This window comes from Numenius arquata, chromosome Z (genome assembly GCF_964106895.1).
Source record: "Numenius arquata chromosome Z, bNumArq3.hap1.1, whole genome shotgun sequence".
Lineage (NCBI taxonomy): Eukaryota > Metazoa > Chordata > Aves > Charadriiformes > Scolopacidae > Numenius > Numenius arquata.
Window position 1 is genome coordinate 43,834,603 of NC_133616.1, and position 27,660 is coordinate 43,862,262.

Below are 27,660 nucleotides of genomic sequence, written 5' to 3' on the forward strand. Positions count from 1 at the left end.
GACAAGATGCTTAAAGATTTTTTAATTCATTTCTTACCTGTGCACAAGAGAAGTAACTACCAATAAAAACTCAAGAGATATACAGTATTTTTTACATGGTGGTTAAAAGTAATTAGAGTATCACATGACCATGAAAGTAATGTTTCCAATTACAAATCAGAATACATGTTAGAACCTCAATGGAACAAGCCAAAAAGCCTCAGAAGCAGTTCCAGAGCACAAGGCAGCGCCCCTTTAATTTGCACAATGACAAAGGTAATTTACAGTTAAACTTTGTGAATATTGAGACAATGTTACAATGCAAGTTTCTGTACAGTTAGATGTAAAGAGATAACCAGAACAGTAATTCTAGTATATTTTAACTGAACTTGCTTAAGTATTTCTGCTGAGATGGTTACCAAAGATACCGGAAGATTCTACATCAAAACATGTCTTACAACTTTTCCCCTCATCCCCCTGGCTTTTTTGTTTTACTTATAATCTCATTCTATTGCAGTGTGTAGGTCTCTAGAAATGAGCTGTCCCCATTGTATATATTGCGTTTATACTTTATACAAATTAAAGCAAAAAATGGTAGATCGCTCAAGTGGTATAAATCTTACAGCGTTTTGCTAGCAAAAAAAAAACCATGCCAAAATCACAATAAGCAGTATTGGTACCCACAAATTGTAGCTTCAATTAATTTGTTTCCTTTTTAATTTGTATTCTACATAAACATTAGCCTTCAGTAGTAATTTAAGTAGTAAATAAATTGGACAGCTGTAGGTCAGACAAAACCTGTCCACCCAACTGTGAAAGCTGATGTTGTTTCAAAAAAATCACAAATAATGCAGAACAAAAGAAGTGTGATGCATGCAACAGTGAAAATGCATTGATTCCCACTGTTCGAAGAAAACTACTGCACTCCACCTTAAAATGCATCAGACCAATTTTAGTTATAACAAGACAACCCCAAGAGTCAGAATGAAATAAAGCAAATATTTTAAAGATTTAAGAGCTGTTATCAAAAATAAATTACATTTTTTCAAGTTAAAGAAACACTGCTATGAAGGCTGAGATCCAAGCAGCCTTTCGATAGCTGCATTGATGTCTCCTCCTGTTGCTATTAGCGCTTGTAAGTTTGCTTCACGATTCAGAAAGCCCATTGCACTCAGCTGCTCCAGTTGTTGCTGAAATCGAACCTCTGGATTTTGTAACTGCTAAGAACAAAATTTCAAGCTATAAGTGCATAACACACATTTAGCAAGGTACAAGATTTAAACATACTTGGTTCTGCACCACTCCCTGTCTTCACTAATTTTCGACTACGTTTTTTCAAGATCCTAAAACTTTACTACAACATACGTTCAATTTACAATTGAATTATTTTTTTAACAAGTCAGAGCAACTTCAAACTTCAAGAGTATCTACACTTACATGACATTCCTGAACTACAGGAAAAGCTGCTTGTTTGATAAAAAAGGATTAAGATTAAACTGAGAAATTTATGTCCCCTGAACAGTTAAAGGTATGTGTATAGGTAATTTTTTTTTTTAAATGAAACAGAGTTCAACCTAGTAATGTGGAACAGCAAGGTTTATGATGATGTCACTGTCAGCAATGGTGAACGCCATAGGCTGGTTTTTTTTGCCCTTGACATAAAAATCACCTCTTTTTTAATGCTCAAAATATTTGTTGTCTAAAATTACCAAAATTCTAATTGTTAGAAAGATTTGGACTAGGGCAAACTGAGAGCTGTGCTGTATGGGATGATCCTGCTCATGCAAACTAATGGCAAAATTCCACATTATTTCAGCAGTATGATCTTCAGTTCACAGGCATTTTTGAATCAGAACAATTATAAGAAAACAACACACTGGAGTAATACTGAGAAGTCACTTTTTGAAATCAGTGAGCCGAGTGTGGCTATTCCAAAGTGTGGGACAGAGGCTTACTCACAGCTAGAGACTAACAGCCAGCAATACTGGCTGCAGTATTGCTGCACAGAGGTAATGGTCTTCAATACACCCACATCTGGCTTGTCAGTGAACCTTATCACCTCCATCTGCCTCAATCTATCCAAACATTACAGAAATTCAAGGGCATGAAGATGAGTGCATAAAAATCAACTGTTCAGAGGACACTTTTACTCAAATTTGATGTTTTTCCAGCATGTACTTGCAGAGCTGCAACAGCACTTTTAAGCCCCCTCTGCTCTTCTTTGACCACAAGTATCCAGGGAGCTCTCCCCTCAACTATCAGCCTCCTTTCTAGTGGTTTACAATGAAAAAATAAAGTAAGAATGAAAAAAAATTAGAATATAGTGATATACTTTACCTGAGCATTTGCACCAGCAAGTGCCTGCAACATTTGCTGGACAAACTGCTGGTGACCAGGTTCAGCAGTTCCTGATGCTGGACTTGTATTTTCACTGGGAACAGAACCAGGTACAGTGGACCCCGTAGGAACTCCAGTGTTTCCCAATCCACCTAAACCAGGATTAAATCTGCATAAACGACAGAAAAAAGAAATACACCACTTGAATAATAAATACTAGCTTGCCTCTTCTCATTTATTTAATTACTGAGTAAAAATCCTGTCGAAGAGTGGGTGACAACGTAAGTAATGTACTAAGACAAAGACCAGAGTCATCACTGTTCAGAAGTGCATAGCAGGCAAAAACGTAACAGATTCTAAAACAAGTTTAGTTGAACTAATAAAGGCAGGAAGATGAGTCCTTAATAGAAACTAGGCAAACCTCTACATATAAAAAGAATGAATAACATAAGAGAAAACTTATTGTCTAAAGATTTAAGACTGCTTCTTACCCTGGTATAAGCCCCGGTGCTTCTGTTGCTAGTGTTTGCAAGCCTTGCTGAATCTGTAGCAAAGCCTGCATTGCTCTAGGGTTTGACATAGCTGACAAAGTGTCAGGATTCTGCATCTAAGAAAAGGAGAGAAACTCTTAATTGTATGCAGATGTTCAAAGTTAATCTTTATCACTAGATGTTATTGAGTCCAACATAATTTCAGAACTTGTTTCTCAACTTTATATTTGAATATTCAGATGAAATCCTTCAAGTATTTCTTCTTTTTTGAGAAAACTTTCATAAGAGGTAATCAACAAACTCTCTACATGTGGACAAAGCCTTTCAAATGAGAAGTACACAAGGAAAAGTATTTTTCATTACCTCTTCTAGCAGACTTCATCATCTTTCAAAACCACAGGACTATTAGTCCAACATAATTCTAGAATTAACCTTTTATATCATACTACTGGTAAGTAACAACGCTGGACACAATGAAACTTGACCAATAGATAACTAAGAAAAAAGTTATGCAGTATTTCAGTATTTCTTTCTCCTAGCTCAATTCAGACCACAGCAGTTTGAGCATAGCTATTCGGAATGTTTTCATATCTATAGTACTCCCATAGCCTAGACAAATGCAAACAAATACACTGCAAAACATACTAGCAAGCAGATTCAAGGGCACTCACTCTGCTGTGACTTCAATTAAAAACTGGCTTTCACATCCCCAAATAATTTAAAAGGCAAATCCTTTTCATTTCTGAAATTAAATATCCAGAAACCTGACTATTTTAGATACAAAACCAAAACTAATGGCTTATGCTCACCTCTGCTTAGAGGTGCCATACAATTAAGTGAAAAGCAACATGTATTGGTCACAAATGACACAGCCTTAGTAGCCTGACCTACTTTAATAAGCCTGGTTGCTGTTTGATCTTAGCAGCCTCCACTTGGCAACTAAACCAAATTCCTTCGGTTGCAAAAATGTTTTTGATTCACACAGAAATGCACAGAGTATGGTCTCTGATGCAGAGCAGAATTGCAAAATAGATATGAAGAACTCTGGTCTGGAATACAGGTGCATAACGAGACTTAAGCACAGCAAGTTGTTAATATTCTCCATTCACCTCTTGGATTTTTATCTTCCTGATAGCTAACAGTCAGAAAATAACTAAACATATAGCTGGCAAAGTTTTCCCAGATTTTAAAGAGGAAAACATTTTGGGTTCTCCAAAGAAAGCTGCTTCAATTACTTTAAGAAAATATTTAAATCATGACTTACTGTCTGATATTTAGAGTTGTTTTACAGCAACGGTGGCCCAACAATTCTCAGAGCACTTAGGTGACCTGGATCTTGTCTCTACTGATGTTACTAATTCCAGCTGTTACATAGCAGTAATTCTTGTTAAGACTTGTCATAAAAGGTGCAGACCGAGTTACTCACAGAGCGGTGAGTAGTTCCTAGTTCTGCTGGGCAATCACCCTTTATTGCAAAAGATACCTTCCACTACGCGGAGGAACATGACACAGTTTCTGTCACCCAGTCCCATAATATAAATGCCAGTAGATAAGCAAGGAAGTATGAGCTGCAGTATTGTCAAAATTATGAGAATACCCAGATATTTCTCCACTTTACTTCACCTGCTAAGGCTGCTGATCAGCTGACCTGACATAGTGAATACAAGAGAGAACTAGCTGTGCAGATAAACCCGAAGGTGATACTGACAGAAGGAGATACCCAAAGGAAACAAAACCAGTTCCTACTGTGCCTTCATGAACCACCATTTATTCACAGATTTCAACACATACATCTGGTATCAGCTCCTCAGGTACTACTAAGTGATCACAAAGCAGTGGCATTATGAAACACTACAGCCATTCACGTGGTTGAAGCAATTTAAACAGTTTCTTCTGAACACTGAACTTGCTACTGTGATTCACGTGTTAATTATTTTACTCAAAACTGCCTGTGTGCAATCAGATCTTGCCAACACATATTTACTCTAATTTGCAAGGAGTGTCTAAAGCACTAGATTAAGTTTTCAAATCCTAACAAAAAAAATAATCTTGCTTGCTCCTACTTCGGGAACACAATACTACCACGCACTGTATAGTGTGTAGATACCTGGGCTGCAAGCACAATGTTGTTAAGAAAGGAAGATGGTGGTAGGGCAATCTCTGGCAAAAAACTTCAGAATCCACTTCTTTTGAACTAGTTCATGACTTTGGTCTTTCAAGGGATGCTGTAAGACCTCTTTACCCAAACACTTAATGCAGGTTTTAAGAGGTATGAGAAAAGCATAGTGAAACTTTATTCTAGCAGTGGAAAAAGTACTAATCTTTTAATTTGCAAAACAAATCATGTCACAAACAGGTGTTCTCTGGCTGGTGCACAGTAAGAACAAGTACTCCTTCTAGCCCAACAAGCAAGAAAATTTAAACTGCTGTGCTAGCCACAGACAAAAAAATCCAAATTAAGCAAGATTTTATTATTAAAGGACAGCCTGTCTTGGTGTCTAAAGCTAATGAGAATATATTACCGAATCTAGTTTTTAGACAAATCAGAGAAAGACCAGTTTACTGGAAAATATTGCTCATTGACTTGCAGACATTTATTAACAGCTAGTATCTCATCTTACTTGCTGAAGGAAAGTAGGAAGTTGTTGTCTCATTTGTTCCTGAAGTTGAGGATTTCCAGCAAATAAAGGATTATTCAACATCATCTATGGGGAAAAAAAACCCAAAACTAACTTCAAAGACCAAGCAGTAAAAACCAAAAGGGGCTTTAAGACAACTACTTACATAGTAACAGTCTATGAAAACAACCTCGGAGAATAATAATCATCTACTTCTTTGGCCAAAGCCTGTTACGAACCACCAGTCCGACCGCATTGCAGAGATTTTTGGGGTGTTTTTTTTTATTTTGTTGATGTTGTTGTTTTGGTTTTGTTCAGTTCAGTTTTTAATCTTTTAAATGAATGATTTGCCAGATGCTCGCCACGAAAACCTCATTTGTATTACAAGAAAATCCTTTTCTGCCTAGCCTCCACTAGAGATCTAAGTGACAGTTTCCCCGTAAACATCATCTGAAGTCAGGAGTATTTTCCAAGTGAGTATTTAATAGAGAAACAATAACATTTTTTTAATCTCAGTTCAGGATTTGACTTTGGATATTAGTGCTTTAAATAAAATTTGCAAGCACTTCCATGATACCATTCATGAAACAGCATCTGCACTTTTACAGTGAGCATGGGTCACAAAAGAGAAGTTAAAACCAGAATAACACCTAGACACAGCACCAACTCCCCTCTCTTCACTTCTCTCCTCGCAAGCTAGTGGAGGTATTTATTTACTGACAGATCTACCTTAATTTACAACCAAGGCATTTGTTTTGTCTAACTGGTTCTTATGCTGGGTCACAAATTCAGGGCTGTACAAAACATACACAAACTTACAAGTTATTTTACAAGCAGGCCTGGCATGATGTCCAGCTACAGTGAAGAAGCTCACTGCAATGAATTGTTAAATGGAAGTAGGTAAGAATTCCAGTGAGTTAGGCATTAATATTAAAAACTAGGCCATTCACTACAGAAACTTGTTGAGATGTTGGCACAAGTGAAAATTTAACTGTATCATAGATACAACTCTTTTTTTATTTTTTTTTTATTTTTTTTTTTTTTTAACTTCAATGCACACAATACATTACTACACCAAACGCATTTACCTGTACTGCGAGATCAGGATTCTGGCTTAATGACTGCATCATGCTTCTCATATAGGGTGCAGACAACATATTCTGCATAAGTTGTGGGTTTTCTGTTATCTGCTGTAATAAGCTCTGCATTCCTGGTGTGTTGAACATACCAGCTTAAAAAAAAAAAATAGTATAAGGCCACTTCAGTAAATGTCCTGACTATCATGAGATAAATTAGACTACTTAAAATGAGGATATAACCAGTTGGTTTCTAAGAGTTTTAGTTCTTGAAATAAACCTCAGTGTGGTTCTGCTTAAACAGATGCATCTACCCTAGAAGTTAAGACAGAGACTGTATCCAACAAGCAGTCCCACTAAGTATCTACATCTTAGCTGTTTGCCTCTAAACAGGAAAAACACTATCATTCATCTAGAGCCTCCCTACTTGTGTTATTTCAAGGCAATACACAAGTACCATTACCACTCCTAGTATACTTTTCACATTTGTTTTTCTACAGAGGACTTCGATAGTAGTCAAACGTTCTACGAAAGTAAATAGCAATTAAAGCATTGAATCAAAATCTTTCTAATTAAAGAATCATTTCAGTAAACTCCCAACTATGCGCAAATACACAGAATTGTAATAAGAAACACACCTCCTACTCCAGGTCCCAAATTTGGTAGAGTTGAGTTCTGTCCCGTACTGCCAGAGGTGCTATTTCCAGCACTACTACTGCCACCGCTCTCACCACTGGTGCTGGTACCCGTTGTGGAAGTCTGCGAACTGGACTGGGGAGCCCAGGGATTTGGTAGAGGATCCCTATTTTCTGTACGAGACGGCTGACTGTCCCCTCCTGTTGATGCATTGCTTACTAAAGAAGCAAATGGGTTACCTCCAAACTACAGAGGATGGAAAGCAAACATGTATCATCTACTAAAGCCAACCGTTTTTAAGTCTGCTATAAATAGCAAGTTTCCTTTCCAAAATTACACATGAAGATAAATGTTGATAGCTCTTCATCAGTTATACTCACCATCCTACAGTAATTAATTGTAAATATTTTGAAAAGACACCAACACTGAGAGACACCAACACCTCCAAAAAAATTAAATCGCATTTCTTTTTGAAAGCAGTGTTGCTACTACATGGGTATTTTGATCACAGGAAAATTATATCTTGCATACTGTTTGCCAATTTCAAAACCTTTTTTCTTCCCATCTTAGGTTCCAAGTTACTAAATACACCCTTAAACAAAATTTGCTGGAGCTCAGAATTTTAAGGCAAAGAATCGAAGGAATTCACATTTAAGTAATACAGAAATTCATTACCTTTAAAATAGCTTCTCAAACACAAAAAGCAGTATCTGTAATGTAGTATCTTGAAGCTTAGAAGAACACAGAATTTTTGAAGTTCTTTCTTCTCAAGAGGCCACATAGTGACTTCAAGCTTCAAGAAATGTTTTATCAAGTACGCATTTGGAAATTTACATTATTTCCATGCTTTTATTTAAAAAAAAAAAATTACTTTCAGTGGCATTTGCAATTTTTTCTCACCTGCTCCTGTGCTGCATTCAACATTGGCTCCTGAATATCTGTGTACATGCGCCGCAAGGCATTGTATCCACCTGGTATACTTTCAAGGTTGCTCAAGGCTCGGTCTTGGTTTCTCATCATCTCCTGCATCATGGCAGGGTTTCTAGCAAGTTCTAGTGTCTAGGGAAGTGGAACGTTTAATCTGTATTAATAAGAAATCCATTCTAAAGTGAAAACGTCACCATTTGGCAATATCTCAGTTACCACTGTCTAACCCATTTCAAATTATGAATAAGGTCAAATCAAGATGTCAGCTTTGTGGGAGTCAACTGAATTAGATATTTAGCCAGCATTCTACCACAACTGTAACTATGCTGGTTGGGCCAGGAAGGACTGACTAAACAAGAAAAACACTGCATGAACTATTCTTTTCTTTCTTCACTTTTTCAACACAATATACTCCTACTATTTCTAACGTTGTTACAGTGGGCAGTCTATAATATGAACATTAAAATAAGTATCTACATTTTCAAAAGTATAATTTTTTTTTTTATACATTCTTCTGCACAGCATATCTTACACACCGTCTTATTTTAAAAGCACTCAGAAGTGTCCATAGTTAGACAAAATGAAAGTCTGTAGTATTGCAGAGAATGACTACTTTTGGTAAACTCGTTGGCTAGACTACAGAAGGTTTCAAGTGCACAGAGAGACATCCAGCTCTAATCTCAGAAGACATTATTACACAGCTTTCAATGTCTTTCAAAACTATGCTGCAGATTTTCTGAATTATCAGTCTATTTCAGACATTAACAACTAGAAATACAAGCATCAGTTGCCTACAGCAATCTTTTATGGATTTTCTAACAAGTCTAAATACTTCTAGAATCTTTAAGTGAGCATGTAACTCAAGTAAGCATGTCCAAGTACTGCTCTGTTGTTCACAGTTAATCAAAGGTCATGAACTTAGAGAGATCCTTCTACATACCTGTCTCATTATATCTGGATTATTCAGCATGTGACTGATTTCTGGATTTCTCTGTATCAGTTGCTGCATTTGAGGGTTAGCCATAATTAACTGCCTCATCAGGTCAGGATTTGAAAGCATGCTCTGAACAAATGGGTTTTCCATTATCTGAACCATCATTTCTGGGTTGGACATCAGTTGCCGTTGCATCTGACTTTGCAACTCTGAAAAGTTTGATGTATTTAAGCCCAGGCTACTGAGACCTGCCAAACCTCCAAGGCCACCTTCAAGAGGATGAAAAAAAATGTAATTGAACTTTCATCTTCTAATATACTTTTAAACACAACCAGGTTCTTTCTAAATACAAAATACTTGAACACAGCCCACACTTCAAAATAATGAAACCCCATCTTTGCAAGGTTGTTAAGGAGTTATCCACTAACAGTTTGCTTCTTAAAATAACAGGACACAGAACTAGAAATCTAACAAACTGCATCTGAAATACAACTTGTTACAATTCTAACAGCTTTTCTTCTTATTTTTCACAGCTAAGATACAAGGGATGTTTGAGTTTTAAGGCCTTAGGTTCCCCCTGCCCCCAACACTTTCTAATGCATTTATAATAATAATTTATCTGTTTCTTCTTTATTAGACTATAACCAAAAAAATCCCCCAACATGACTTATATTCCCTATGCTAATTAAAAGTATAGCTGCTCTTCTTACTAATGCTCCAAGAACTAATTACGCTTTCAATTGGCCTCCTTTGTTGAGTCCAAACAAAAATTCTCAGAAGGTACTAGTCAGCCTGAAGAACTGTTTTCACCTAAAAAAGCAACTGCTTACTACGGTTAGCTGTCCATTTCTACCTCTTCCCCACACCATGAAAACAAATGAAATGAAAAAGAGTGAACAAAAAACTCTACTGTGATTACAGAAAGAGATAGTATTTTTAACTCAATAGACTGCAGCCTCTTTATTCACGAAAGAGAAGACTGATAATGCTGTCAGAATAGGACCTGAGAAATAATGAATTGTAAGATTAGTAGAAATTTTGTTAATTCTGCTCCAGATCTCGGCTTCACATCACAGGTCCAACTTCATCAATACTCTCCTCACAGCAATTCAGATGCACTTTTAAGGAGCACAAGGACATTGGAAGGAGTTTCATTACCAGTTTCATTTTCAGAATGAAACATCAATGGCACCCTTCTACTGAAGGTGAAACAGCACAAGTCTGAAGTTCTGCATATATAGAATTGAGGAAACAACTTTCCTCTGATAACTTACTGATCAGAAACGTTCTACAAGCGTAAGCCACAGGTAACTGTAATCAGTTTTTTGGGTATTGTGTTTGTTTGCGGTTTTTTTAAAGTTCTGTCTACATTAGAAGAAAGCTTCAGGGACAATTACCTGAATCCAAGAGAAGACACCCACCATGCTACCTAACAAATATTCTTACCCAAGCCAAAAGGGTTACTATTTGTTGAAGCTGGTGTTGAGGTACTACTGCTTGATGTTGATGTGGTAGCACTACTCCCAGTGGTGTTTGCTTGTTGAGCTGGGTGGTCTTGTGATCTAAAAAGCAAGTTTAAGAGTTGCAAGTTTAACATGTTAATTTAAATAAAGCCATTAAATACAAGAATAGCATCATACCTGAGAATCTTAATTTACATTTTGATTCTTTCCCAAAAAATCATACTATTATCTCCAGATGGCCTCCTGTAACAAATCTTTCTCAGATGTCTATAATGCCATCAGTTTTCCAGAACAGTAGTTTGAAACCTTAAGAAAATGGATGGGTACCACTGCAGCCATTGCCACCTTCCCACTCTATTCTTGGGATGCCCACCAATCAGTTGTTTCTTCTGCCCTTACCTTGCTTTAAGGATCCTTGTCTTATTCCGCTATACTCAAATACTACTGGTTACGTGCCTCGGGCTTAAAGAAATAAAGCCTAGCAAGATTTAACATCAGATTTATTTCATGACACATCTTTAATACTGAATGTGAAATTCAGTTAACATTTCATTAGAAGACAAAACATCAGAATCTCACTAAGCTTTAAGACTTCAAGAACAGGGTAAAAACATAGCTACACAAAGTTAAAGTCAGCATAATTTAGCACAGGCACTAATGAGTGCCCAAGTCATATACTCATCACACCTCTCTACTGCACAGGCATAAACATGGGTGCTGCCATGTAGTAAAAGAGATCAAGGAACTGAGCTTGTGTAAAGTTAACCTGGCCTCTGTTCAGAAGAATAGAGGCTACTTTGAAACCTAAATCAGTTCTCTAGTCTTGTTCAACAATCAAACTCATAAATAGTGCATTGGCAGAACTACAGCACAAAACTTGTACAAACTATTAATTCAGACCTCATAACAAAGAATTGAGGATTTGACAGTACATTAAATTTCATACCTCAGTTCATCTCAGAGTACCTTTCAGCTATAGTAAAATTCTGCGTTTGTTTCACTAAAGCAAAGACCAAAAAACCCAAATGAACCAACGAAAAATAATCCTAAACAAACAAACAAACAAACCCCAAAACAAACCCCATAAGCCTAAGAGATGCCTTAGGTCCAGAGGCTTCCCTGAGGTTTCTAAGAGTTCTCTGACTCCAGGCTAAACATCAGCCACCAAAACCACAGACAGAAACCAAAGGAACAATGAAAATACCTTGCACAATTTGTAAGTTCTTCCACCAAATCATCAACACTAACTTCTAAGTACCCCATCAGCCTTCATACCCTGCTGATTTGACTAGCATTCTCATAAATAGGTAAATAAAATATGTCATGAAGCTGTATGATGCCATGGGACCAAATCACCTCATCCAAGTTCTTACTGATGTTTTGGGTGCGGAGGAGAAACGAATTTGAGTCCACAAGACATAACAGTTCTTCTAAAACTTAAGTCCACAGTGATTCCTATGAATTTGGCTTTGAATATTTTAATTTGTATTCCTTTCTTGTTTACTTTCAGGTCTATCAAAAAACATACAGATTCTGTTGAATGAAAACCTGTTCTAGAGAAAACCTTCCAGTCAGATGCTAACATTCCAGGAGACTGAATATGAACACCTAGATACTTGGCTTTGACATAACTGCCCTGACGAGGCATTAGGTGAAACTCTGGGTTCCCAAGAAGAACATGCATTAATACTCTGTAACGTTTACAGCAACTGCACACTTTCAAGATGACTGCTGTTAGCTAAGCAGCTGTAACTTCAATGAGGAAGATTATAGACTGTATAATTATAGACAGTGCATCTTCTGCTGAAGATATTTGGTTCCCTTGGTGTAGAAAACACATAAGTCTTTCCTGCTTAAGCAAAAGGAAAATACTAAGCATAAACCACTATTTGGTTTTTCAACTGAGAAACAATTTTGAGAACCAACGGAAAAGAAAGGTTCTCAAAGCAGGAGAGAAAAGTAAACAAGATTGAAAACTTGCTTCATAGTGCTGTTATGGAAATTGGGAGCATAAACTCTCAAGATAATGGTTTGACTGTCAAGTCTGTCAGTCTCATGTCTTTGAGTGGCTGAAATTCCTATAAAGTGCACATCATGTTTTATACCCACATCACCAATATGTTTCCTCCTGTTGCTTGTGAATATAGGTGTTGACTTGGAACTGTGTTCAGAAATTCAATGCATCTTCACTGCCCATTGCCAATCACTCACTGCTACTCTGACACTGTACAGACCAGGTTACAAGACTACACAGAAAGTCTATCATTCCGGAAAACTTAGTACATAATAATAATAATGTTTTTGCAGCAAGGATTGGTTGGGATATCTGAGGATTCCTATTTGAAAGCTACAAATCTATTGTGTATTATTGTTTAGAAGGGAAAAGATCATCTTCAGATCTAGCTTTAGAAAGGAACTTTTGTTTATTCAGATATATGGCAGCAACAGTTAACAGAAAAGTAAATGGCATAGTGTAAAGTCATTGGCAGCAATCCAATCTTGATGCTCATGGCCAAAAATCAGCACTTGCCAGGCCACGCCTGCAGGGTTTAAGTCTTACCTTTTGGGTCAAGCATAAAATCCAGATATTTTAGTAAAAAGAATATTGAGATGGTTCAGGACAATATTATATTTTCTCAAAGGTGATTATCATTGTGCTGGCAATTCTCTTTAGTGGGTCTTAGAAGCAAATTTTTAGTTTATTTAAGCAAAGCTAGTAGATGAAAACAGTGCTGCCTCATTTGAAGGCAGTAGGGTAGATACATGCAAGAGGTCCACAGTTTTTTGTTAGTACTTCCTGAAGATAATGGTAATACACTCTTCTAAAATTTTGCAAAAAAAGTGGGAGAGAGAGGAGACATGGAATGCAATGCTGATAGGACCGATGCAGGGATACCAAAAATTCCCCCAAATCCATAATGTGGTATTGTGCATGGGTGCTTCTTTGGTCAAAGGCAAAAGTGAAAGGAGGTACAAGAGACTGGCACCTGTATTTCAGTACCTGTAGTTATTGTAGGTCCAATCCATGAACCCTCGGAAGACTGTTCAAGTCAAAAGCATCCTGCTATCACTACTTATGAAGCCTCTCTGCCACACCGCACGCAAAAAAAAGCAAAAGAGATGACAACAGCAGAATACTAGTTTAGATGCATGGAGCACAAAATTGCAGGGTTAGCTAATACTCTATCCAGGATAGGAGGGCTATCAGGCCTAAATTTCAGGCATGGAGGCACAGGGCAGGGAAGGGAGTCCTCTACCAGTGCAAACAAAAGTGTTTCAGATACAAGACTCCAGGACAGAGAAGCTAGTCCCACCAGGATTGTCAGCATCGAATTGAAGGTCTCAATTTCAACAGGTGCTTACACAATGCTAATGCTACTAACCTCAACAGGTGCCTAAATTTAATGCTAATGTTACTAACAGGCCTTCATGACTTGGTGAGGTCTGGAAAGTCTATTTCTTTTCTCTCTTAAGTTCTGTGCTCTTTCCTTTATAATCTCACAGGAGGAGATCTTCACCACAAACAGGAACAACTTCAGTAGAAAAAGAGCGAGAATACTTTCAGTCTAGAACAACAAACATTCTATCGACTATGCAAGCTAGATTCAATTAAGGGATACATTAACCTATTTGCTGAAAGGGTTTTTGAAGTTGAGCCTTTTCCTTACGAGCACTTCCTGGGAAGCAACGGGCAGAGGACACAGCTCAACTGATGCAACTTTCTCATGGTCATTGTAAAGTTGCCTCACCAAAACAAACCAACCAACCAACAAAGTCTTGAAATCCAAGTATTTCTTTTCAGCCATATAAATTAGTTGCACTAAAACAGTTCTCTCATAAAAATTTTCTTTCCTTGTTTTACCAAAACAGTGAGTAAGGATTCACTTAAAGTTTTGACGCATGAAAAGAAAAGCTGCACAATGTATCTTTATGGATGGTAAGAGCTGATCTCTAAGAACTAAGCTGGTACCTACCTAAAAGCACAGCCAGCACTCAGCACTAAAAGCAAAAATGTTAAGTAAAAAAAAGCAAGAGACTTCATTTAGAAATATGAATTCAATTAAAATACAAGATAAATCAAAGAAAAGTGCACTGTAACTACAGACTGTTATTCTGTACCAGCTGTGGCAAAGGAGCCGATTGAAGTGATTTAGTCGAATCTAGGTTTTATTCAACAGAAAGCTGTCACAAAGAATTCAGAGCATTTTTACTTCTGAGAGGTAAATAGAAAATCACTCATCAGTAAGGTTACCTGTTTTGTGTTTTGATAACCAGGTGAACAGTGAGTCCATCATGAATTCCATGTTGAGTCAAAGTATCTTGATCTTTTAAAATTTTTCCAGCAAATATCAACACAAGCTGATCAGTGTGTGACTTGAAACGCTTAGAGATTTCTTCCTTGAACTAAACAAAAAAGTTAATATTATACATTTATGTAATTGAATACTGAACTATAATTTTTTTAATTATTTAAGTACAAGCTATTTTGTTCACATTTAATGTATTACCCCACTTGCACTGCACATCCTGCTTTACACAATCTAAAAAGTTTTCTGAACTTTTTTGGTCCACAGGAAGATGGGAAATAGTTATTTCTTTTCCGTACAATAAAATTCAGAAGGATTTCAGATCTAGATCACTAGTTATATAACTAGCAATAGCAAAAATCTAACTCCACTTGAAGACTACTGTGGCTTCCACGACAATATACACTAGCACACATAGTAGCATACAAATACTATATATATAAAAAATACATAATATAGTGTGTATATATACTATATAGGCCCTATATTTGTAAGTACTATATAAGCAGTATATACACATATATATACGCTGTAAAGTATCTATATAGTTATACAGTAGTAAGTATACACTAAAATACATATACGTACACGCCAATGAAGCCATCCATTGCTCAAAGACCAAGGATGCAACGTCACAAGTACAATAAATAAGTCTACGCTTTTGCTGGAACCGAACAGTGGAGTATTCTCTCTTCTTAGACATATTTTTGCTGCCTTCCATGTGTCAAAACTGGCATCCCTTTCCACAAAGGCAAAAATTACCTCTCAGGTGGCTCTGCCTTCTCAAAATCAACACATGACATAGCTACATCTAACGTGTTTGCAGCCCTGGGTATGGTGAATAGCCACATTCTTCACCCAACCAGGAAATCATACCCTCATTAAAACAACTCAACACTGTATACCTTCCTGCCTTCCTAGCCAATAATAATCAGATTATGCTTTGACTGAGCTCTGACTGAGATTTATTATTCTCTAGAAAAACACTCTCACCAAAAGCAAAAAACTCACAAAACTTAAAAAGGAACATAGCAAGAAAAATGGTAATTACTGGATTATAAAAGCCAGATAAATTTATTCAACAAGACTAGTCAGTAGGCTAAGTATTTTTAAAAGAATCCCAGGTAGTTAGGAAGTCCTCAGAAGTTCACCCTATTTAACATTTTAAAATTAAGCTGACCATTCTACTTTATAAAACACCCTAAACATCCTACGGAATTCTCGCTTTATATAGGAAAAACAAAACATTACTCTTGCAGTTAGTTATTAATAATTACATTTTATAATAGGCAGGACTAAAAAAGTAAAATCCCACTGTATTATGCTTTGAAGGTTTGTCTCTAATCAAAATAGTTTATAGTATTGGAAGAAAAAAAAAAACTGAAAAAGAGTTTGAAGTAAAAAGTCTCTGTGTTTGGGTAGGAAGTTGGCCTTGGTTAGTTAAAAGTCTGCTCACACACAGTTAGTTGCAGTTCCAGTTCTTGGAGAAACAACTTTTAAGTCAGCCTTTATACTGACAATATTTAGACTCGCAAGTACTCCAAAAAGGCCGTAACTTCGCCCGAAGTGGGTTACTTACCCAAATTATTCCTGACATGTTTATCTAGTCTGTTCTCTGAGGTCCCAGTAACTGTTTTCCAAGAAACCTACACCAGTGTTTCACTATCCTTTTTCTTTGTTGCCCTGCCCACAATGGACAACACAAACAGATTGTTGTTCTCCTTAGAATAAAGGGTTGCAGAAAGGTTAATCTTTCCTTGAGGGTTGTTATCTAATCCAATCATTCCCACCACTCTTTGGATTTTCAAATCCAATTACATTGTTTTGCAAGTGTGGGGCTCAAACTGGCCAAAATATTCCACACCACTTCTTATCTACACTTAGTGGAACAACAGGATAAATGCCACACCCTGCAAACTATATTCTTACTTGTAAGAAAAAGTGAGAAATCCATGTGGGAAAAAATTTGTGTAAGAGTGCTGACTTATTTAACAGCTATTAACTCTAGCCCCTGATTCAGAGAATGAATGGTTAAAGGTTGTTAGTGTGGATTTAGTACAGCCTGGCAAAGAACAGAGCTTGGAGCCCAGGAGCCCAGCATTCCAAGATAAAGAAATGGCCTTGTGTATAAGATAGCGGGAACAGCCTGCATGCTAAGGAGGAACCTAACTGTCTGGGTAAAGTGTCCATCTGGTCGGGACCAGTTTTGCAGTTTGGGGTCCAGCCAGCCCAGCATTCTAAGCCAAAGGTAAAAGTACACAGTGAAGAAGACTGCGAGCCTTCCTCCAGAAGACCCCACCCCATGACCACCAGGCGACAGTCCGCATGCAGCAAGGGGAGGAGACTTATGATAATGAGTTCCTAGAAATAATTAGAATAGTAATGCCTTTTCTTAGAATCAATTATAATAACCCAGCCCACATTAATGAATATGTATGCTTTTCATCATAGACGCTTGTTTTACAAAGCGGTGTGCAAGTTTGGAGGAGCGATCCCCCTTGCACCCGGCGCCGCAATAAACATACCTGCTTTATAACTCTCTGCGAGTTGTAAGGTTTGTTTCCGCGCGTCACCCTTTACTACAAAGCAAGTATTCAGGCAGCTGCTTCCAATTCTGCATTCTTCTGGTTAATTATTCTTAATACACATTCCAAAGTAACACAAAACCAGCAGAAATACTCACAATTTGTACAATGCTAATGCATAAGAATAAAGAACTACCATACTGTGCCAAAACAAAGAGTAATGTAATTTACCTAAACTCATTTATTATTATATTTATTATTTTATTATTATATTATTAACATGTTCTGACAGTGAGATCTACAACTTACTTCTCATCAGAAGGCTGATGCTGTAATATAACAGCATTCATAGAAATGTAGAATATCTCAAGTTGGAAGGGACCCATAAGGATCATTGAGTCCAACACCCTGCTCCTTGCAGGAGTACCTAATACTAAATCATATAACTCAAAGCATTGTTCAGAAGCTCCTTGAACTCTGACAGGCTTGGTGCCATGATCACTTCTCTGGGGAGCTTGTTCCAGTGACCACCCACCCTCTCAGTGTAGAACCTTTTCATAATGTCCAATCTGAACTTCCCCTCATGCAGCTTCATTCCATTTCCTTGTGTCCTGTCACTGGTCACCAGAGAGAGGAGACTGGGACCTCCCTCCCTGCTGCCCACCTTGAGGAAGCTGTAGACTGCAATGAAGGCCCTCCTCAGCCTTCTCTTCTCCAATCCGAACAAACCAAGTAACCTCAGCCAGTGCTTCTAAGTATTGCCCTCAAGACATTCACTGTCTTGGTTGCCCTCCTCTGAACACACTCTAATTGTCTGATGTCCTGCTTCAACTTACTTTATCTTAAAAAAACCTCTGTCCCACATTTCTAAAAGCTGCTATTTACCCAAAAGGTCAGGAAACAAAACACCATTTATAGAACATAATCAAACAGTATCTAATATTACTAGTACATAGGCATCAAAGGCTATACACTTTCTTTTTCCTACTTGCATGTAATGCAATTTAGATAATCTACAAAAACAACACTACAACATGAAAGCGACAGCCAAGACTCCCAAAACAACCTCTACAGCAACATACATGCACGGTCCAAATGCACAATAAATCTCTTCACAGCCACAATAATAAAATTGTCAAGAATACTGAGCCAATTTTGGCTGAGGCACATTTACATTAAAGGCCTAACCAAGATGGAAAAGAAGAGCCCAATCTCTTCATCAGCTTCACTTGTGTTCAGCACAAGCTTTGGACTTCTGAAATGACAGGGTATAAGCAGGACCAAACCCTCTGTTTGACACTTCATTCACAGAAGACTACCACATGAAACCTAGGTTACCAAGCAGGATATTTTGCAAACAAAACCAAAAGCAGAAGTTCAAAGTATCACTAGCTGGAAATGATGGGCATTTCTGTCCAATTCTCCTGCACTGACTCTTCCTGTTTATTAACATGTAACATAGCAAGCAATGGTTTAATCTGATTTGCTTTACTGTTCTAAAATACAAGTTTTACTTCATTGTAATAATACTAGGCATTGTGATATTGCAAAGGTGCTCAGTTACATCTGAGCATAGAAAGGGACTTGAAGTTGTAAACATAATGTTTCACCACACCTAACACCTAGCATATTCACAGAAACTATTCATCAGACTCCACTAGTAACTGAATACAATAAAAATAATGTAAAATTATGACCATTTTAGACATAATTGTTAAGACAAATAAATGGAGAGAAACACAATGGGTATCAGACTGAAACACAAGACTAGTAACTAGAAAGAGGCCTGCTTCCCTAGGGAGAAACAGAGAAAGTATTCTTAACCAGAGCAAACTAATTTAATGTCACAGCCTCCTCAAAGCATGGCAAGTTATAATTTTGACATGAATTAGAGCAAATCTAAAGCTAGTCTTGTTGAAACACCTTGTCCACATTACCTTTTTACCTCAAGTTAACTTGTTTCTACCAACTTTTTTTTTTAAAGAACAGTGTAACTTTTTCACATTGAGAACATTCACATCTTTTTAGCAGCACAGCAGCACTTCTTGCTTACAGTCTCCATTTCCATGCCAAATATCCTCATATTCAAGCAACTTTAAAAAATTCAGCACAATACTCCACTAACACATCTCCACTTCTTTTGTTCCACGTTAACACAAAGAAAGGCTCCCCAAAGCAAGTTAAGGACTTCTGTTGCACCTCCTCAACTTGATTGCCTCTGAACTTTTTTGCAAGTTACGGGTGGACACCGTGGTATTGAAGCCCAGTGCTGAACAAATGCATACTCCTACCTGAACCAGTTAAAGTAAACATTTTGTCACTGAATAAAGCAAATGTCTGAATACACGTGGAGAACAGCTGACTCAAATAGAGACTGTCACTTTGCAAAGCAGATCCGTACTTCAAACATTAACCTATTAACATGACCTACTTTGACAGGGGGGTTGGACTAGATGATCTCCAGAGGTCCTTTCCAACCCCATATAATTCTGTGATATCATTCTGTGATTCGACCACCTGAGAAGTTGATCTAGGAAGGGCCTGGTAAAAAGTTATTCCAGGCGAAATAAAAATCTTAACATGTAAACTGTCCTTCGATATGTTACCACCATATAATGATTCAAAAGCTTCTGCTGACTCACTCTACAACATCAAAAACAGCAACTGTAATAACATAACTACCCATTCACATAATAAATGTTATGAAAAAGGAATAAAAGGAGGAAGACAAATAAATGAAGAAGACTTTCTCAAATCCTCTCAAGCTTGGCATAATAAAATATATTTATAAATTAAATTACAGTAACAGTCTGAAAGAGGCCTCTGGGAATTAACATCCAATTCCCACTGAAAAGTAACAGAAAATGGGCCCCTAAAAACTGCAACTGCTTTGAAAATACTAAGCTACAACTTTATCTAGATGACAATAAAAAAGCAAAGTTGCTGATTCTTCCCGCACCAAGCCGTGCTTTGAACACAGTAGTGGATGAAATGGAAGCAAAGGTTTGCATCTAGAGGGTTGAACTGCAGTTTACTTTCCCAGCAGTCCCTCAAACAGTTCTACTACAAAGAAAGACTTTCAAATCACATTACCTTGTTCAGCATTGCTCTTTCAAAACACACCCACGACCATTTAAACTTTCAATTGCTGTTCCTATTATCATAGACAGCTAAGCGTACTACGTGGACTCTAGCCTCTCTTACACCCATGGCCAGCAGTTTCAACAGAGGCTAACTTTGATGATCTCTAGCTTTCCTTTATACAACAGAATTAACGGCTACAGGTCTTCTTGACCCAAGAAGTAAGGAAACAAACACACTCATGGCAATACAACCGCTGATAGCTGTGGTGTTCCTTCCAGTGAATCATAGCTGGTAATCTCATCACGACTGTGAATCGAAGTGAGTCAGCAAAAACAAGGTTTCATTGCACAATTCTTGGACCCTATACAGGAAGCGGGACAAGAAATTGTGGTTTCAAGCAGGAAAGCACCTTTGGCCCACAGCCCACAGTTTGGAGTAGGTAAAGTGTAGCCAGAAAGTGCACCCAAAATTTGGCTTCTACTTAAGTTTAGTCTGTCTTTCATTACTCGGAGTTACTATCTTCCTGTCCACTGTCAATGACCCATGCCAATCTGACAACCAAATTATTTCCTCAATGCTCTGCACCAAACCAAACTCACCAAAAAAGACCACCTCATCTCAAGAAACAAATTCAGATTCTTCATGAGCTTACAAGACTAGTAGCCCACAAAGGAAAACTGCAGCAGTGCAACCTAGTGGAAAGGGCTCAGGATTCCTGGTCTAGCTGTTGCTCTCTCTTCCTGGCATCCTTCAGCAAGCCACTCCACTCCTCCATGCTTTGACTTAGGAGAAGTGGTTAGCAATACTTCCCATCTCCATAAAAGCACTTTGCAATCTACTGGTGGGAAGCGTTATACTTGTAACAGAACTAGCCTGTTCTCTAAAAAGTCACTGAGACCACAAAAGGACATAAAAAGATGAAGTGTAAAATGGGATTCTTGTAGTAGAGGTCCTTTTTGAGACTCTACCCTATGCTTTCTTTTTCACAAGATGGCAGAAGATGTTTTATCCTTCAGTTTAACTGTGAGGAGCTTGGGCAATGTCCATTTTTCCTGAGGAGACACTGACATGTGAATTACTGCCAGTAGAAGAACTTCTCATTTGACCTTCTAGGTAAGCATAAATTGCTTAAATTGTTTGACTTTAGCAAGTATTAAATTTAAGGTGTAATCCACTCATATAGATGAGTGTACTACAGACATAATGGCTAACACTCTTTTTAGTCTGTCAGTGGAAGGGAAAAATTAAACCTATCAACAAGTCTAAATGAAAGCATTTTTCTCCATGTCACTATGTAATCCCCAGTTCTTAAGATTTTTGACCTAACCTTACTCCCAGACAGTGACGCTCCTTGTATAGCGAAGGTTTGTAGTCACTAAATTGAGAAGTTGACTGGGCTCTAAAATAAATATGTAGAATATCTTACCATGACACCTCTATCACAGCTGTTCATTCATTAGGGTTTTCTCTGCCGTTGGCAATTTTAAACTGTACGTGGGACAATCTTTAAAAATTCTGTGACATCCCTGATCTGTGACTGAGGGTAAGGGACACTAGCAAAACAAACCCACAGGAAACCACAGGAGGAAGGAAGGCCCAATTTGACATGGATAAAGTTTTAAAAGGATAAGAAAATTGAAATATCAAAATGAACCTCAGAAAATCATCTGTACGCAAGACACTCCACAGTATTATTTAAATACGTATTCTTACTTTACTATATCTGCCAGTCATTCATCAGAAAATATTTGCTAAGTACCATGGTTAGGTAATTGATACTTTTAAGTTACATCTAAGCCCACTGTAAGAAAAGTCAATATAACTTCTTCTAAAGGTTTTTATTCTACCAAATAGCCACCTACCACTGCTCTAAAAAAATTTTATTCAGGTCACCAAAATGAGTTAAAAAATACCTTAAGAAACACGAATAATCAGAGTATATTGCAAGGCAGACTCCATAAAGTCGCACAAATGTGTTTCAAGGCAGACACCAGACAACGCAAAACCTAATGCTAAACAACTAAACAATTCATGTACTCAAGTGCCTTGGGTGCCAACAGAAACCTAAATTATAATCCTGGAAAAGAAGAACAAACTGGACTCCATTATACAGTTTCAATCTCTTTTGGTTGTACTATTCAGTAATCCGTGGACTACAGAAAAACACTGAGACAGAACTGGATTAAGTTGAAGGAATTGAAATTTAACTATTCTAATGAAATAAACATTGCATAAAGTATTGACAGCATACACAAGTCAGGAAAGATGCTCCACTAGCAAATCACCCAGTGTTGCCCTCAACATTTACACCTGTGTGATCTTCACAAGCAGAACATTACCAACTTGGCATTGTGAGAACCAGCCTCAAATCTGAAATCCTGGATTTCAGTTTCAACCATAAACTGGACTCAAGTTCTTATCAGAGAACACAGCTTCATGAGATCTCCATTTGACAAAAAGCAGAATCTCAACCCAATATATACATTTACACATATAATTCAGTATGTCAGTTGTTTTTTTATCTAGAATTTAGTGTAGTACAAAAAGCACAATATTTATGTGTTTGCCTAGTTTAAGAAACATACTACAAAATGTTAAATATGCTATAACTGAAAACTGTACTCCACACAAGAGCAACTCCATAAAAAGGCTGAAGGAAAAAAATAAAAAACCAAACCAAATGTAAAAGAACCAAATCTGTTTTCTGTGGAACTAAACTTAATTTCACTAACTTTTCCAGATGGACATTACTCTGAAATTTTCAGACAATCACAGGACTGACAATAACTCTCTGCAAGAGCTGCAAGCTTCTGAAATTATTAGTGCTATATCTGCTCTTTGTTGGCCTACCAGTTAAAAATATACAGCAAGGTATGTTATTCAGTTGCAATGTTCACAGAATTACACAACTTGGTATATCGCAGTCTGCATACACATTGGCAGACAGTAACTCTGAACCAGTTACAATAAACTCTTCAACACCGCAAATTTCAACACTGGGCACTAAAAGAAGCATGCCATTAAGTCTCAGCAACATTTAACTCTTCTAAAATTCTCTTATGGTGTAAAGAGTTTAAATGATAAATGTAAAATTGCTTTTGCATGCAACTGGTTCCAACACTGCATCACTCAAACAACTGAAATCATTCACTAAGACATTAAGACACAAGTTGTCCGTAAGAGCTTACTTTCTCTTTGTGTACAGTCTTTACCAAAACAGATTCTTAAATCAACTCTGCTAAGCAAGGAACTGCAAAGACTGTATTGCCATGAACTTAGAAAACAAACAGAAGGGAAAAAAAAAAAAAAAAAAAGCCAAAAGACAAACAGTGTTACTGAGCTAAAGTATCAGCACTGTCAAGGGCAGCTAAAGTCAGCAAGCTTACAGGTATTCATCTTTACTCACCAGGCATTCACAAAGTCTGTGCACAGAGCAAGATCAGTAAGTATCATACCCAGTCAAGAAAGCAAATATTTGGTCCTTGTCCTAATACTGAGCCAAACTGTGTTCAGCACAATCAAATACATTCCACAGAAAAAAAGACAGATGGGTGGCACTTGCAATCAACTCACCTACCAGAGTGGCTTTGAACTTGAAGGTTATTTTCCATTCCAGCCTGCTTACTTGCTGTTCTAGCTGTACAACACAGGATCAACAATAAATCCTATGCTGCTGAAGTCTTCCAACATAGGGAAAAATCTTCCTTGACTTAGGACGGTTGCAAACCTGGTTTACATTAATGGAGCAATATAAAATACGCTTTGTGTAGCCCCGAGTTTGTCCCTGATGACCAAAAATATTTACCTAAAAATCCAGATTTTTGTTTTGGCAGTATTCTGAAATGACCGCAAAACAAATGAACAACAAATCAACTCACTAAGTCATAATACTAGCTACAGAAACATATAATGGAATGGCATTTATTTTGGTGTATGAGTTTAGGGTTGTTTGGGTTTTTTAAAACCTGCAAACATGGCAGGCATTGTTGGCCCACCTATGCCAACACTACAAACTGCTTCCTGATCCCAGATGCAGTTGAACAGATGTTCAACCTGTTCTGTATTCAAGATTAACCTATTTTCAAGGTTGGCTCTAGAAACATCACATCTACTGTTGATGATTATTATTAACAACATCTCACTTTTACAGTTTAAGAAAAACAGCCAATACTAGTCACACTACAGGGACAGTGCATTTTCTAGTCCTAGCTATGACATTGTCTGGGACTCCAAGCAAATGGTCAATCCACAGGGGCAATCTTGCTTCACAGGAATCAAGATATAACTGCAGATCTAATCTGTTAACAGCAGCTCCAAGAGAGACAACATCAAGAGTTTAAGATACCTGTGGACAACAGAGACATTTTAAGCAGTGTGTTCTATTAATTACCTAAACTTGCAAGGCTGCTTTCAGTAAAAATTCACATTCTTGCTAGGTTGTGTAACTATTTCAGTTTTTTAAGATAATTGCTTCTTCGAAAACCTGGCAGCCCCACTGGCATTTGCATTTGAAACAATCTTGTTGAAGTCAAATAGATTACAAAATGCACATCGTAAGTAAACCTGTTTATAATTCATGAAGTACCCAAACTGACTGCAGACTGCTTTTCAGGACAAATGTGATCCTCAGGTTACATACAACATGTGAATCTCCCTTTTAAAAAAACAAACCAAACCAAAAACCTCCGAAACTGCAAAGACTTTTACAAAAACTGCATTGACGCCGCTCGCAAATCTATAGAGAACAGAGAAGTGAAAAGCACCCCTTTCAGACTGAGATTGCTGGGAAAGCAGCGGACAATATTAAAAAGCAAACACAGTCATTTTACCTTTGGGAGAAATGCCTAGATTAAGCTTGCAGAGAGAGTAGCTGATAGCATACAATACTGCAGCTGCCAAAAGAGCAGTGAAGACAAGAGAGTACTATCACCCCTCTGGCAACTGGAGAGAAGATCTCAATGAAACTTATGTCTGGGATACCTGCAAGGCAAATGCTGACATAAAAAGCCCTGAACCTAAACCAGACCTGTTGTGGTTTTAGAAAACCTGTAACAATTTATTGTTGTTCAGACAATTATTCTATCACCTGATGACCTCTCCCCACCCGGGAAGGGGAATCGGGGGAAACACGAGGGTTGAAATATAAATGTGAAAAAAATGTGAAATCAAACTGAGTTGTCTCATTCAGAGACATTTCAGTGAGAATTTTAGAGACATTCTATGGAAAACGAAGTAAGCTCTGAGTCTCCTTCAGGGAATTTCACTTTCTGGAGTACTTTAGCATAGCAGTGTCTACATCTTTCATAAACAAGAGACTCTGGCTTTATAGAGCCTCTACCTTACACTTTGATCACACCTTTTCCCCAATTTGTAGGTTTCTAATCTAAATAAATGAAGTTTTAGTCAATACTTGCATGGAAAACCTCCAAGAAAAACGTAACAGTTGCAGGATGAGTCAGTAAGTGTCACTGCATCTGTTGAGCCAAAGGCACCATGGGGCAGAGACTTTCACAAGAACGCAAAAAAGACCATAGTAATTCAGAGTTATCTGAAAGTACTGCCATGCAAAGTGCCATATCAATAGCTAGCACATTTAAGTACAGCAGAAGGTGCACTTTATTTGTACTGCAAATTTTACACACACAGTCTAAGGACGTGACTTCCATAAAATGAAGACATCTTCAGGGAAAGGCTTATGCAAAGTTTGTCCAGCCTTGAGCAAAGGCTTAGGGGAAACCTTATCACCAGGGGAAACCTTATCACCACGTTTCAGTATTTACAGTGTGGCTACAGAGAAGATGGAGATTTGCTTCTCACAAGGAGTCAGACAGAAAAGATGAGGAGTAACGGGTACAAGCTACTCCTGGGAAGATTCTGATTGGACACAAGAGGAAAATGTTTCACAATGAAAACAACCAGCCATTGGAATAACCTCCCCCAGGAAGAGGTTGATTCCCCATCATTGGACACTTTTAAGATTCAGCTGGAGAGGGTGCTGGGCCATCTTGTCTAGACTGTGCTTTTGCCAAGTAAGGTTGGACTAGATGACCCTTCCAACCTGGTATCCTAAGACTAGATAACCTACTCGCTGTTTTTAAAGTCAGTGTTAGATCAAGATAACCAGTGGCAATACAGAGCTGCGAGGCAGGTGACTGTATACGTTTTCTACAGTCATGCTAGTTAGCCGGCCAGGCCAGCCTCCTACTTGCAGACTGAGTCAGCTCAACAGGACAACTCACAGTTAGAGACCGAACTGCATCCAACTCCTGGGCCGGCTCTCTCACAATTGCAACAGGGAGGAGAGAAACCGGGGAGGAGGAGATGAAGCGGGAGGTTTCTTCACTACCCGCACTAGCTTCAGATGACAGCAGTCCTCTCCTGGGCCGGGATGGGCCCTGGTACTCGCCCAACAGCTCCCGGGCGATCAGGAGCTGCTTTGTCACTGGGGAGGGCCCTCGCCCTGCAGCGCCGGAGGCGGGAACCGTGGGCCTGGGCTCTTCTCCCGGGCCGCGCTCCAGCCGGCCCCGGGCCCTTAACCCCAACTTGGCTACTCCCGTCAGGTCCCCGCCGCCCTCCCCGCTCCGCCAGCTCCTCACCTGCCGGATGCTGCTGTTTTCGGACACGGCGAACTCCTCCTTCTCTTTGGGAGTTTTCACCGTGACTTTGATGATCCGCGGCTCGGCGGCGGAACTCCGGGAGGGGGAGCTGGGGGGGCTGCGACCCCCGGCGGGACCTTCCGCGCTCTCCGACATGGCAGGGGGTTGGAGAGAAGAAGGCGAGGCCTGGCCGCCCGCGGCCCCGCAGCTCCCGGCGCCTCTGCTCTGCTCCGCGCCGCGCAGCGCCCGCAACACCCGCTCCCACAGCGGCAGGCGGAAGCAGCTTGACCCGGCCGCGGCGCGCGCTGATGACGTCGCGCAGCGGGGAAGTTACTAGAACGGGGAGCTGGTTGCCCGGGCGTGGGCTCGCGCGCGCCACCGCCTCGCGCCTCTAGCGCGCATGCGCCTCCACTGGGAGGGGGCGGGAGGCGGTGGCGCGCGCAGGCGCCGGAGGCTGCGGCGGCGGCGAGCCGCTCTTAGGGGCGGCGGGTGTTTGTGTTGGAAAGGGCGAGAAGAAAGCGACCGGGTCCGGCTGGGTCTTACGGCATTTACTGCCGTAACGGAAGGACTGCAGAGGTGGGAGCCTCGTTTGCCTCCAACTTGGGCGAAAAAACAGCTTAGAATCATCGTTCAGGTTGGAAAAGACGCTTAAGACCATCGATTCTGGCTGTTAACGCTGCCAAGACC

General features: G+C 38.8%; 1 protein-coding gene across 2 annotated transcripts; it reads right to left on the reverse strand.

Moving 5' to 3' along the window:
- Window positions 1–27,129, reverse strand: UBQLN1 (ubiquilin 1). 2 transcript variants are annotated; one of them, XM_074165911.1, is made up of 11 exons: window positions 26,974–27,129; window positions 14,714–14,865; window positions 10,445–10,560; window positions 9,005–9,267; window positions 8,038–8,196; window positions 7,140–7,383; window positions 6,514–6,656; window positions 5,429–5,512; window positions 2,808–2,923; window positions 2,317–2,485; window positions 1–1,199 (listed from the first exon to the last, which is right to left on the reverse strand). In XM_074165911.1, exons 1-11 carry the CDS (start codon window positions 27,127–27,129, stop codon window positions 1,044–1,046), a joined length of 1,758 nt encoding a protein of 585 aa, XP_074022012.1. In that variant the 3' UTR covers window positions 1–1,043. The 2 variants fall into 2 exon arrangements, with proteins under 2 accessions (XP_074022012.1, XP_074022013.1); XM_074165912.1 differs by having other exon boundaries at window positions 3–1,196.
- Window positions 27,130–27,660: the final 531 nt, after the last annotated feature.

Excerpts from the sequence above, each read along its gene's own strand:
- UBQLN1 (XM_074165911.1), bottom strand. The coding sequence starts at position 27,129 with ATGTCGGAGAGCGCGGAAGGTCCCGCCGGGGGTCGCAGCCCCCCCAGC. Across the intron at positions 5,513-6,513 it reads ATCCTGATCTCGCAGTACAG|ATGATGTTGAATAATCCTTT; the intron begins GTAAATGCGTTT and ends TTTTCCCCATAG. Across the intron at positions 1,200-2,316 it reads TTGCTGGTGCAAATGCTCAG|CAGTTACAAAATCCAGAGGT; the intron begins GTAAAGTATATC and ends TTTTGTTCTTAG.